A 13,018-nucleotide genomic window follows, 5' to 3' on the forward strand; every position below is an offset into this window, starting at 1 on the left:
CATTTTGGCTTTTAAAAATGGCCTCCTTCATTATAACCTGAACTTCATTATAACCTGGAAAGACTTACGTAATCTGATGCCGAGTGAGGGGAGCAGAACCCGGAGAACATTATACACAATTACAGACGCATTTGATAGACTTGACTCCTCTCATCAATGCAAGGTTCAAAGACAGCTCCACAAGACTCATGATGGAAAAAGCTAAGCACACCCAGAGAAAGAATTATGGCATCTGAAGGCAGAGAAGCAAACTATTCTCTCTCTCTTTTTTTTTCCTTCTTTTTTGGTTTTGTTTCTTCTTTCTCATGATTCATTCCATTGGTTATAATTCTTCATTACAACTGGACTATTATGTAAATAAGTTCAATGTGAAGACATATATAGAACCTGTATAGGATTACAGGCCGTCTCCGGGGGGCAGGGTGAAGAGAGGAAGGGAGAGAAAACTTGGAACCCAAAAACTTGTGGAACTGAGCATCGTAAACTAAAAATAAAAAATAAATTTGTAATTTAAAAAAAGGCCTCCTTTGTAACCCTATGTCTTTTATTTTGTGCATTTAAAAAAATTATTGAGGAAAAGGGTCCACAGGCTTCCCTAAACTGCCAAAAGGGTTCACCACCGGCAATAAATCAAGGATCCCTGGTCTATCATGATGAAAAATGCTATCCACCTACAAAGACAGAACTGGTGAATTTTGAGTGAGGAGTGAGGCATTTCTTTCACTTTGTTTGTCTTGCTTTTTTATTTCAACATAGCTAATATTGAAATATATTTTGCATGAGTTCACTTGTATGATAGGTATCATATTGATTGCTTTCAACACATGGGGGAGAGAAGGAGGGAGAGAATGTAGACGTCAAAACTTTAAAATGTTAAAAAAAAACATAAAAATTTTTTAAAAAGAATCCATCTTCTAGATGATTTCGGGGGTTCGTTCCAACTCTGGATTTGTAATTCTGGTGTTGTAAATTTTTTCCCCCAGTGCTGGCCCTGTCCACAACTCTTCATGACCCCATGTGGGACTTTCTTGGCAAAGATACTGGAGTGTTCTTCCATTTCCTTCTCCGGCTCATTTTACAGGTGAGGAAACTGAGGCAAAGCGGGTGAAGCGACTTGTCCAAGGTCACACAGATAGTGATCGTCTCAGGCCAGATTTGAATTTCCTGACTCCAGACCCCCCACGCCATCCACTGTACCATCTATATGCTCAGAAAGACCTGAGTCCAAAGCAAGACTCGGCCACGTACAAGTTGTGTGATCCTGGGCAAGTCACTTTGGCCTCAGTTTCCTCAACTGTAAACTTCCCCTCGAGGTGCTAATGAAGATCAAAAAAGGGGTGTGGGGAGAAATCCCTTAGCACCCAGGTAGGCGCTTAATAAAGACCTGCTTTTTTCATTTCAACAGAAGGCTCACATTTTTCTAATTAGAATTAGAAACTCATAAACCCCTTAGCTTTCTTAACCCCGCCCCGTAGGGACAGAACAGCCTCGTTCCCTGTTTTCCCTCCCCATCATGGCGTCCTCACCGCCCTCTCTCTTTCTACGGCTTTGACCTGCCTCCCGTGAGCCTCTGCGCTTCCCAGTTTCGTCCTGTCCCTCTTTCCCAGCAGCCCCCGCACAGCGTCCTAGACTTGTCTGACTCCAAGGTGGCAAGATGTCGTCCTCCTGTGAGTGATCTGGCCTGGGGGAGGTCGGGAGGAGGTGCCCGCCGCCGCAGCTGAGGCCTGAGGCCGGTGCGGGGGGGAGGCCCCGGGCCCAGTGGGCGGAAGGGTGCGGAAGGTCGTGGGGGGCGCGCGAGGGGAGGAGGGCCCAACGGCCGCCGCTGCCCTTTGCTCAAGGACTCGGCCGAGGCCTGCAGGGGCCCGGCCCGGAGCCTGGGCCTCGCCACAGACGGCGACCCCCGGGGGCCCGGAACCTGGCGGGATGAGCGGGCCCGGGGAGGGAGCAGGCCCGGCGGCCTTCGGGAGCCCTGGTCTCTTTGAGGCGGCGCCGGAGGGGGAGGAATACGGAGAGGGGCGGGAGGAAGGGGGCGCTGCAGGATGGAGGGCGGCCGCGCCGGCCGGGCCAGGTGCCCCCCACCCGCGACGGACCGCAGAGGGCCGAGGGCATGGTGCAAGGTCCAAGGTCGCGTCCTGCAAAGAGACCGGACGCCCCATCTCCAGACCCTGGACGTTTCCATAGGCTCCTTCTTTACCCTCACCTGGCGCATCACCCGGCTTCCAGGCCCAGCCAGAATCTCGTCTTATACGAGAAGCCTTAATCCCCGTTCATGCGGAGTGCCCCCGCTCCGCCGATGGTCTCCGGTTTATCTTGTATAGGCCATGTTTATCCCAAGTATTTTCATAAAGTTTCCCCTATTGGACTGTGAGCTCCTTGAGAGCGGGATTCTTCTGCTTCTCTTTGTACGCACAGCCCGTAGCACATAGGAAACATTTATAACGTTCGATGATTGACCCATCAGGCGATTTGAAGGCGGCGCCAGAGGACTTGGCTCTTGACACTCAGTCTACCTGTGTGACCTTGAGCTGAGTCCAGCCATCAAGCATTTATTTGTTAAGGGCCTGTTACGTTCCAAGCACCGCGCTGAGTACTGGGGAATACAAAGAAGGATTTTTAAAAACCTGTCCTGTCCTCAGTTCGTAATCTAATGGGGAAGACAACATTCAACAATTATGAACGTACAAGATATATACGGTGTAAAGGAGGTGATGTTCAGTCTTGGCCCCATTTGGGATGCTCTTGGAAAGATACTGGACTGTTTTGCCATTTCCTTCTCCAGCTCATTTTACAGGTGAGGAAACTGAGGCAAACAGTGAAATGACTTGCCCAGAGTCACACAGCTAGTGAGTGTTTGAGGCCTGATTTGAACTCAGATTGAGTCTTTCTGACTCCAGGCCAGATGCTCTATCCACTTAGACACCTACGTGCCCTGTAAGGAAGGTCATTTCAAAAGGAAAGGATTGGAAAGGGCATCTTAGGAAGGTGAGATTTTAGTTGGGACTTGAAGGCAGGAAGCCAGGAGGTTGAGGTAATGAGTGGGGGAAGAGAATCCTTGGCGTGGGGGACAGCTGGTGAAAATGCAGAGTCTGGAGATGGAGCGTGAGGATGAGTAAGGAGGCTAGTGTCACTGGATCATTGAGGGGAATAAGATGTAAGGAGACTGGAAAGGAAGGAAGGGGCCAGATCATGAAGGCGTATATTTATCATGTGGCTAATGGGAAAGCCACCGAAGTTGATTGAATAGGGGACCCAGGCACTTAAGTTCTCCAGGTCCCAATTTTCTCACATGTAAAAGAAGGGAGATTGAACTAGATGATCTCTGAAATTCCTTCCAGATCTAGGTCTACCATTCTGTGATGAAGTTTAGCGAAGTTTGGAAGGAGTGGGGCTAGGATGATGCCCTTTAAGCATTTGACAAGCCATCATGTGATGTGGCAAGGAATAGACTTGTTCTTTTTGGCTTCGTAGGACAGAACTAGGATTAATGAGTTGAAGTTGCAAGCACAAAGAATAACTAGCTACTGAGCAGTGGCTCTTCTCCGTGGCTGGATGACCACTTGTCTAGTAGAGGGGGGTTTGCTTTAGGTTGGACTAGGTTTGTTGGCAACTTAAGGTTCCTTCAACTCTTGAGAATCTGTAATTCTGTACTTTGAAACTCTTCATTAGAGAACTCTTTCTGGCACACTTTTATTTGAAACCCTGTAAAAAGCATTACACTGGCACACGAGAATTCTAATCCTACTACTCTCTTGTGACTTTGGGCAACTAACTACCCTCTCTAGGCCTCAGTTTCCCCATCTGCAAAATGAGGTTGGGCTAGATGATCTCTAAGCTCAATCTCCAGCATTCTGTGAGACAGAAGAATAAAGGATCATATATCCTCAGGTAGAAGGGACCTCAAAAGTCATTTGCCAGTTTTATTACTTAGAAAAAAAGCTCCTTGGAGGTTTTATTTTTGTATTTATATCCCAAGCACAGTGACTGTCACTTGGTAAGCATTTAGTACTGGCTTGTTGAACTTAATCAAATGGAGCATAGTGAACAGAAATGCCCTAATAGGACATACATGCTTTATAAGATTGGGAAACAACTTTTTCTAAACTTTCTATGGGCATAAAAGGAAAAACGGGCAGCAGCTATCTGTATCTGTAGGTATCTGTAACGGCAATTCAGCTAGCAGCTGCTGCTGAGGTGTGAGACCCAAGAGCTGCCAGCACAGGTTCTTCTGATCTGCTTTACTAAGGAAAGTAACTTTAAGGGGCTAATAATCTCACTTTAATCAAACACACATATATAATTCAACTTAGTTCAGGATGAAAAGCCAGCACCCTGAACTTCAGAGCAAATACAAATAGAAATAACAAACATCAACAGACAGATCTTGTCTAATTCAAATCACAATTCATAGTTACCAGGGAAGCATTGACGTATTGGGGTGGGGGGGCGGCTCTTAACAACATCAGCCCAGAGGCTCTTCAAGTCACAGATGCTCTTCCAGTGAGTGAGAGCCCCAAAGGGAAACGACAGCCTCTGAGTTTATATAGCCTCTTCAGGGTCAAGGGACATCCCAACATGGGACTCAAACCCATGTAACTAGGCCTTCCCCGAGGCAAGCAGGACATCCAAGACTCCCGATTTAATCAAAGAAACAATAAGTGCTCCAAAAGAGAAAACAGTGGAAAAAAAAAAAGTCCCATTTAGTTGCTGATACAGTATCCATGCTGAGGGGCTGTTTCCCTGCCCGTCCTCAATGCCCCGGAATGGCAGGTTGACTCTAATTAGAATAAATAATGTGTATTAATATTGCAGTCATTCCATCAGTAAGTATTTATTAAGTACATAACTGTGATCGGCACAGCATTAAGCACTGGGGATGAGACCTCAAGTAGCTTCCATTCTAATGGGAGAACAGCAAATCCATATATGAGTATGTGCAAGGTGGAGCCTAGAGGACTGGCCGGGAAAGGCCTGCTGCAGAAGGCATTGCTTGAGCTGAGCCCCAGTTCTTGGAGACAGCCTATAGGAAGAGACAAAGGATCTGGAACATCATCTGTGAGCAACAGCAAGCAGACCAGTATGGCTGGACTATAGAGGATGTTGAGGGGAATAAAATGTTAAAAGACTGGAAAGCTAGGAAGGGGCCAGGCTGTAAAGAACTTTAAATGACAGAGACTTGATATTTGATATTAACAGTAATGGGGATACATTGGAATTTATTGGGGATGGAGAGTGACATAGACCTGTACTTTAAGAAAAATCATTTTGGCAGATTGTGAAGGTATTTGAGGCAGCAAAAACAATTAATAAGCCATTGTAGTAGTCCAGGCATGAGATGATGGGGGTCTATCCAGATTGGCAGACATGTGAGAGGTGTTGCGAAGGTAGAAATAACAAAATTTATCCATAGTTTGGATATGCGGCGTGAGTGAGGGGGAGAAGTCGTGGATGACACTGAGATTGAGAGCCTGGGTTCCTGGAAAGGATGGTAGTGCCCTAGACCAGCAACAGGGAGGTTCAGATGAGGGGTGGGTTGAGGAGGAAAAATAATGAATTTTGTTCTGAACAGGTCAAGTTTGGGATGCCTACAGGACAGGATTTTGGTTCAGAATGTCTGATATGCTGCTCATGGTGTGGGCCTGGATCTTACCAGATAATTTGGATAACATCAAATTAGTTTTTGCAAGAACAAAGTTAATATAACTAAGATAAGGAAATCAGTTGATTGGAATATCTCTGAAAAATTCAGAATTTGGCAACAAATTTGATATATGGGGTGAACACAAGTAAGGAGTCAAGTTTTAAGCCTTGTTCACTGGGAGAATGGTAATTTCATTGGGAAATTTCATAGGGAGGTTCAGGGGGGGAAAAGGCAGAAGGGGGGGCAGGAATGAGTTCTATCCGAGATATCTAAGAGAGCCATTCCCACATGTCTGATAGGCAGCTGGTGATGTGAGACAAAAGGTCATGAGAGGGTTTGGCCTGGGTCTGTAGATCTGGTGAGATCCCCAAGTGAGAGAGTATAGACAGAAAGGAGAAGAGAGCACAGGACAGAGCCTGGGCATGATGTGGATAAAGATCCAGCCAGGGATACTGAGCAGACAATTAGGAGAACTAAGGCAAAGCAGTGTGAGGAAGAATAGAGAATTAACCAGGAGGAGAAGGTAGAGGGCTGAGGAAAGGCTCAGATTTAGCAGTTAAGAAATGGTCGATAACTTTGGAGAGATCAGTTTCAGTTGAATGAAGACTTGGTCAGACAATTTAGAAGAGGAGAGACAAGCTTTAGCTAAGTGACATTTCTTTTGGGGGCCATATTTAGTGTCATAAAATTCCAATACAAGCAAAAACTTTGAATAATTCCTTTGGATTTTGTGGTAGCATTTGAGCTTTGAGCAGCTCTGCTGCTCTGTCACATAATTTCTTTCCCTACGAACAAATCTGTTCATATTTCTTTGCATTAAATTCAGGAAACATTAGAATTTATTGCCTAGGATTACATATATGTGGAAAGTGAGTTTCCTTTCCTTAAATGTTTTGCTGTCTTCTTTGGTCTCATACTATCCTCCCTTTTATTCATACTTATTAGTGTATGTCTTCTCTTTTCCCTTCCATTAAATGTAAGCTTCATAAGGTTAACATTCTCATCTTTTTATTTCCGGTACCTAACACAGTGCCTCATAATAGGTTCTTAATAAGTGTTTGTTGAATTAAATTTTAAAATTTATTATTTTCTTGGCAACATTCCTTTTATCTCTTACGATATTGGGGAGAGAGTGCAAAATGCCTTAATAAAAGAATTGTTAGAATTCTTCATGGTCTATTTAAATGGATAAAGTGATCAGAAAAATGGGCTTAGAATTACTTGGATTTTAAATTGCCAGTCTAGAACAGGGCTTGACCTATTGGTTGCCTTTCTGCCCATCCTACCTAAGTTCTGTTTTTAAAATAAGTGTTTTAAGATTAAATTGTGCACCTGCCACTGCAGATGAGGTTTAGCAAAAGTTTTATAATTGTTTTTTCTAAAACTTTCTAAACTTTTCTAAAAATTCTAAAAAGAATTTTTGTAGCATATGCGTACATTGAGCTCCTTGCAAACAGATTAATTCAAAAGGCTACTCTTTGTAAAGAAGTATTGAAACAGGTACTTGGTATTAGTACTTGGTATTAAAGTTAGAACGCACACCCTTCCTCTTAATAAAAGGTAAAAGTGCTAAAATACATACTTCTGGCAAATATTCGTATGTCTTTGGGGTATAATTATTGCTAAGAAGTGTTAAGTAAAACTGGAACTTTAGACTTGTTCTTATCAAACTTCCAGGTAACAGCCGTGGCCCTGAATGGGGTTAACATTCTTAGGCCTTCGCAAGAGAGGCAGCCTGGTGCAGTAGATGGAATACAGGATTTGGAGTAAGGAAGAACACTTGCTAATTGTGTGGCCCTAGGGAAGTCACTTAGCCTCGTCATAGTTAATGATTTCTAGTCATCCTTATAAAGTTATTGTAAGATCAAAATAGCTACATGATCTGAATAGTAAAGATCACACCACTTTTTAAAAATTAGAAGACAAATAGATCAGGTACCTTTCAGATCCAGGGGAGAATTCTTAACCAAACAAGGGGGAGAGACAATCAAAAAGGTTAAATAGATACATTTAATAACACAAAATAGAAAAATTTTTACACAAACAAAATCAATGCATTGAAGATAACGGAAGATACAATTAGGAAGAAAAGCATTGAATCAGATTATCTCTGATAGAGTAACAGAGAAGTTCAGAAAAAAGAACAGGAGTTGGTGGGGAGGAAGAGTTCTGTTTGAGATATCTAAGGGACATCTATTTGAAGATGTTCAATTGGCAGTTGGTGATGTGAGAGGGAGGTTTGGCTTAGATCTCTGGAACCTAGGAATCATCTGCATAGAGATGCTAATTGAACCCACAGGAGGTGATGAGATCCCAAGTGAGAGAGCATAGACAGAAAGCCCAGGACAGAACTTTGAGGTATGCTCATAGTTAATGGGCATGGTTTGGATGAACATCCAGCGAAGGACACTGAATAGGAGAAGGCGGGTGGGAGGACCAAGGGAGAGCAGTGTGAGAAAACCCAAAAAGCAGGTGAAGAAAATCATTAGTATGTGATGCTACAGAAAAGTTGAGAAGGGTGAGGACTGAGAAAAAGCCAAAAAATTTTCTCTTTAAAAAAATTTCTAATAGTTTTTTTTTTCAATTTAAAAGGAAATATTAAGAAATCTTGGTAACTATGGAGAGATCAGTTTCAGTTGAATGATGAGGTCAGAAGTCAGATTGTAAAGGTTTAGAATCAAGTGAGGGGAAAGAAAGTGGACCATGGCACTGAGTATAGCTGACTTTCTCAAGGATTTTAATCATGAAGGAAAGGAGAGAGAGAGATAAGGTAGTGGGAGGATCGAGTGTGGGTTTTTTAAGAATGAGAGAGACCTGGGAGAGTGTGTTGCCCAGTATACAGGAAGAGATTAGAGCCTTGAGAATAGAGATGATAAAGGGTAAAATGTGGAAGACAGGATAGGACGAGATCCAGAGAGCTCATAATGGTGTTTGCCTTGACAAGGAGGACCGCTTCTTTATGTGTCAGTTGGGAAAGACATCTGAGTGATGTGAGTTGAAGAGGAGGAAAGAGGATCCTGTAAATGACAGAATTTTTTTTTTTTTTTAAGTGAAATATGCAGCAACTGAGAGGGTATTAGGAGAGGCTTGTGGAGGCCTGAAGAGTTTGGAATAGCAGCTGTTTAGTTAAACAGGACGACCAATTGATTGGGGTTTAAAAGTATTGCCTTGCTGTAAGTGAGAGACTAGTCAAGATTATATGAGTTTGTTAGAGGATCCAGTCAGGACTGTTTACTGATTTTCTCCAGCTCTCTTCAGCAGCGCATGATTAGGAACAAAGGCAGCAGACATTACAAGTTACAGTTCTGGAGGCTACTGTGGAATTGAGGGAATCTTGAACTCTGCAGGCAGTATTTCAGTTCATATAATTTGAGGTTCAAGTTTCAGCAACATAAGTAAACCATAATAATGGAGAAAAAAACTAAAGTAGCAACCAAACGGAAAGTCATTGTTCTATAGAATTTTAGGTAAATTTCAGAGACTAATCAAATCCCCCCAAATTAATCATAATTTATCCAAAGTTTTGTTGGGCAGCGTGCCATAGTAGAAAGAGAAGTGGATATGGAATCAGAAGACTGGGGTGAAAACCCTGGTTTTGTTGCCTACTCTCTGTAGGTCATTTCACCTCTCTGAGCCTTAGCTTCCTCATCTGAGAAACAAAGGGCTTGGACTAGATGGTCTCTAAAGTATATTCCAGTTCTAAGTCCAAAGATCCAGTATTTTAATTGACTTACCTCTCAGTTGTGTAAACTTACTGGTGGAGATTAGAATTTAAACCGCAAAGTATAATAGCTAAAAGTTTGCACATCCTTTGAATACATTCTCACTTAAGCCTCCCGGCATCATGGTTGTAGAAGATACTACAGCTGTTAGCCACAATTTATAGATAAGTAAATCATTTACCATGGTCATTTTTTTTCTAAGCAATAATTATGTTGCTTGAAGAGTTAAACCTCAGCTATGTGGAAAACTGCATTTCCTAAGGGATCCACATAGCTGAGATTTTTGTTATAGTTGAAACATGTGGGGTTTTTTTTCTTTCTTTTGGGTAAGATCAAACAGCTTTACTGAAATTCCTATCTTTCCTGTCATCTTTCCTTTTCTTTCAACCCAAGTTTTTGACCTTATAAATGGTACTTGAACTAATTGTGAACAAGTTTAAAAAAAAAAACTTGAAAAGCTTCTAAATCAAGGAAAGCTCAGAACCCCTTAGCAAAAGTACTTGTCTTCTCCCAATTAAAGAAAAATACTGAAAACAAGGCAGAATGTGAAGTTTTACCATTTCTATAATGCCAACCCCCTTTTCAAATCAGGGCTCACTGGGTTGGCTAATTAACCTAAAGTTTAATTTAGTTTGTCAGTGCATTACTCTGGTTAATTTTACTAACTTTGGCATTGTATCACCTCAAGAGTGAGTACCTCAAGGCCACAGGTTCCCCACTCCTGGACACATAATTTCTTAATAGAACTTTCCATTAAATTGTTTAATAAAAAGTGCAGTTTTTCTATTAAGTGTTTGATTTAAGTGGCAGAATGCTAGAGGACTTTGTAATGCTAAAATGTTTTGTTAAAAGAGTTTGAGTTTTGTTTTATTTATATTTTTTTTTCTTTTTGTCAGCACCACTTTCAGTACCACTTAGAGAACAGAGACTCTTAGATGTCAAGCTGCATCAGCTACCAGCCTGGATAATGAAGCGGGATTTTTCCCCTAGTGGGATTGTCAAAGCTTTTCGTAGAGGTTTGTACTTTAAGAACATCTTTAAATACATATACCTCAATATAGTAGACATTTTGGGGGAGTGGGAGAGGGGGCTTGGAGAGAGACACTATAAATTGTTTATATATGTAGATCTAAGTAATTAAGAATTTATTTGCGTGAATGGGCAAGTTAATTATTTGGATAGTTTGTTTCCTTTTTTGACTTTAATTATAATTAATTTCCTATGAAATTCTTAAAGAATTTTTCCTCTTTTAACAAATTTAAGCTTCAAGCTTTAAAAAAATCAAATGTATAGTTACAAACTTTCTAATTAGATAAAACTTGTAATTAAGAATATAGAAAATATACATTTAAAATATATTACCATGCCCCAGTACACATTACTGAAATCCATTGTGGTTTCTGAGGTCTCCTGTTTAAAACATTTAAACTCAGAGAATGTTCTGGCAAGCCAACGTTCTCATTTTACCAGTAAGGAAACTGAGGCCCAAGGACAGTCACTGACTTGCCCAGGGTCACACGCAGGTGGCAAGTAGTAGAGCCAAGATTCAAATTCAGGCTCTCCAGCTCCAAATCCAGTGCTTTCTCCACTATCACTGCTCTGTGGCCTTGGCCAAGTGACTGCCCAGCTCTGGACCTGTTTTCTCATCCATAAAGTTAGAATCGGATTAAGTCCCTTCTAACTTTCAATCCAGTGATTCTAAGAGGTGGGAGAAGGATTCAAATCCAACCAAGCCTTTTGACCTCAAGCCTGGCACTGTGTCAGCAGTACCCCAGTGGTCTTGTTGGACTGTTTTGAAGTATCTTTCAAAACTTCAGTCTTAATAGGAAATGGCTTACATTCCTTGCTGAGGTGTAAAAAATTATCTTCTATGAGCACAAGGTAATTCTGTGACATAAAGCTCCATCAAAATGTTAGCTATTATTTGTTTACCATTTTACAACATATCCATTTTCTCATCTGTACTAATCTAGATTACCTTCCAAGAGTGACTGACCCAAAGCTGCTATTAGTGTTTAGTATGGAGTGAATGAAATTTTAATTGTAGGAAGGAGCTATATCTTGTGATAAATACTCCCCTTTGCCTGTCTTTTGTCCTCAGGTTATGATGCATATTTTAATAAGTACATTGATGTGAAGAAAGGCGGGATTGGTGGTGTTTCTATGGTGCTTGCAGCTTATATCCTGCTCAATTATTGTGCGGCTTACAAGGAGCTTAGTGAGTATACTTTCTGTGGGTCTTTTAAGATTGACAGGTGATCTTTGCTAGGTGCCACATTTGTCTTAAACTGAATTTACCATCTGGACAGCTTGCCATTTTGCCTCCAACTCTACTTTGACCCTGTGTTCTTTAACGGTGCTACAAACTGGACCGGATTAGAATCAATTTATTTTTCCATCTTATATGTGTAACTTGGTTGAAAATATTTGGCATCTAAAATCCTTGAATATTCCAACCACAGAAAAGGCTTCCCCCAAAAAGTGTTGTTTCAAATTAACATAAATAGGAAAGGTAATTTTTTTTTATTCTAATTCCAGAACATGAACGGAGACGAAAATACCACTGAAAATTCAAGCAACTTCAGATGAATTTTATCCTTTAGCTTAGAGAACTGTGCAGTTATAACTCCTCTTGGTGGACATCACTTGATAGGACCAGATACCCAATATTAAAAGATGTATTTAAACCTGCATAGTGTTTGACTTTAAATATGTGGCCATCTATGTTCATTGGTGCTTTCACTACCCTGGGCTTGAGGAAAGTAGAGTTGCTACCTGTTCCATCTGTTTGGGGTAAAATAATGTTTTGAAGCATCTAAAAATAAAAAAGTACTGTATCAGTTATAAAGTTGAAACAAAAAAAAAAAAACAGGAACCAAAAATGGTACCATTTCACCATGTTCATGAAAATCATGATTTAACCTACCATTTGTGGTAGGTAACTTGACACAATATAGGGGAAGAAACGTTTGGATTGTGACAGCTGCCAAAATGATCTGCCTAAAGTGGCTTTGATCATGTTTGCCCTATTCCGTAAACCCCGATAGTTCCCTTTAGTTTCTAGGAGCTAAATAGAAACAGACTTAAAAAGCCCTTGGCTCCAGCCTACCTTTTCAACCTCTATATATTTCTCCCTTTCTGTACCAAATACTCCGTAGCCCAGCCAAAGTGGCCTTGTTTCTTATCACACATGCACTCCATCACCTGTCTCCACCTTTTCACTAGTTGTCACCCATTACCTCACCTTCCACCTCTTAGAATCTCTTTTTCTTTTAAAACCCTGCCTTAAGGGAAACCTTATAGATTTTTTCAAATCCTTCCTTCACCCCCAAAATTTACCTTGTATTTAATTTTCACATATGCTTATTTATGTACACTTCTCCCCCGATGGGGACTGTTTCATTTTGGTCTTTATATTCTGTAGCAACAATCCGGCTAGCAAGAGCTGCCAGCAGTTTCTTTTGATCTGCTTTACTAAGGAAAGTAACTTTAAGGGGTTAACAATCTTCAACACACGCACGCAGGCGCGCGCAAAAAGGGGCGGGCCTGGGCCTTTGCACCTAGTAAGGCTTAATCAAAGGCATTTGATTACTTTAGCATTTAAGAGAATACAGTAAAAAAAAAGTCCCACCCTAATAAATAACTTATTCCCAGCTAC

General features: G+C 41.4%; 1 protein-coding gene across 1 annotated transcript; it reads left to right on the plus strand.

Annotated features, from left to right (window-relative positions):
- Window positions 1–1,579: 1,579 nt before the first annotated feature.
- On the plus strand, window positions 1,580–12,051 carry ATP5MF (ATP synthase membrane subunit f). The gene is made up of 4 exons (XM_036741192.1): window positions 1,580–1,667; window positions 10,257–10,376; window positions 11,462–11,578; window positions 11,899–12,051. The coding sequence occupies exons 1-4, from the start codon at window positions 1,655–1,657 to the stop codon at window positions 11,925–11,927; spliced, it is 279 nt and encodes a 92-aa protein (XP_036597087.1). The 5' UTR covers window positions 1,580–1,654; the 3' UTR covers window positions 11,928–12,051.
- Window positions 12,052–13,018: the final 967 nt, after the last annotated feature.

This window comes from Trichosurus vulpecula, chromosome 1 (assembly GCF_011100635.1).
Source record: "Trichosurus vulpecula isolate mTriVul1 chromosome 1, mTriVul1.pri, whole genome shotgun sequence".
NCBI classification, from domain to species: Eukaryota; Metazoa; Chordata; class Mammalia; order Diprotodontia; family Phalangeridae; genus Trichosurus; species Trichosurus vulpecula.

Coding starts and splice junctions, on each gene's coding strand:
- ATP5MF (XM_036741192.1), top strand. Junction 10,377..11,461: donor TGTCAAAGCTTTTCGTAGAG/GTTTGTACTTTA, acceptor TTTTGTCCTCAG/GTTATGATGCATATTTTAAT. Junction 11,579..11,898: donor TGCGGCTTACAAGGAGCTTA/GTGAGTATACTT, acceptor TTCTAATTCCAG/AACATGAACGGAGACGAAAA.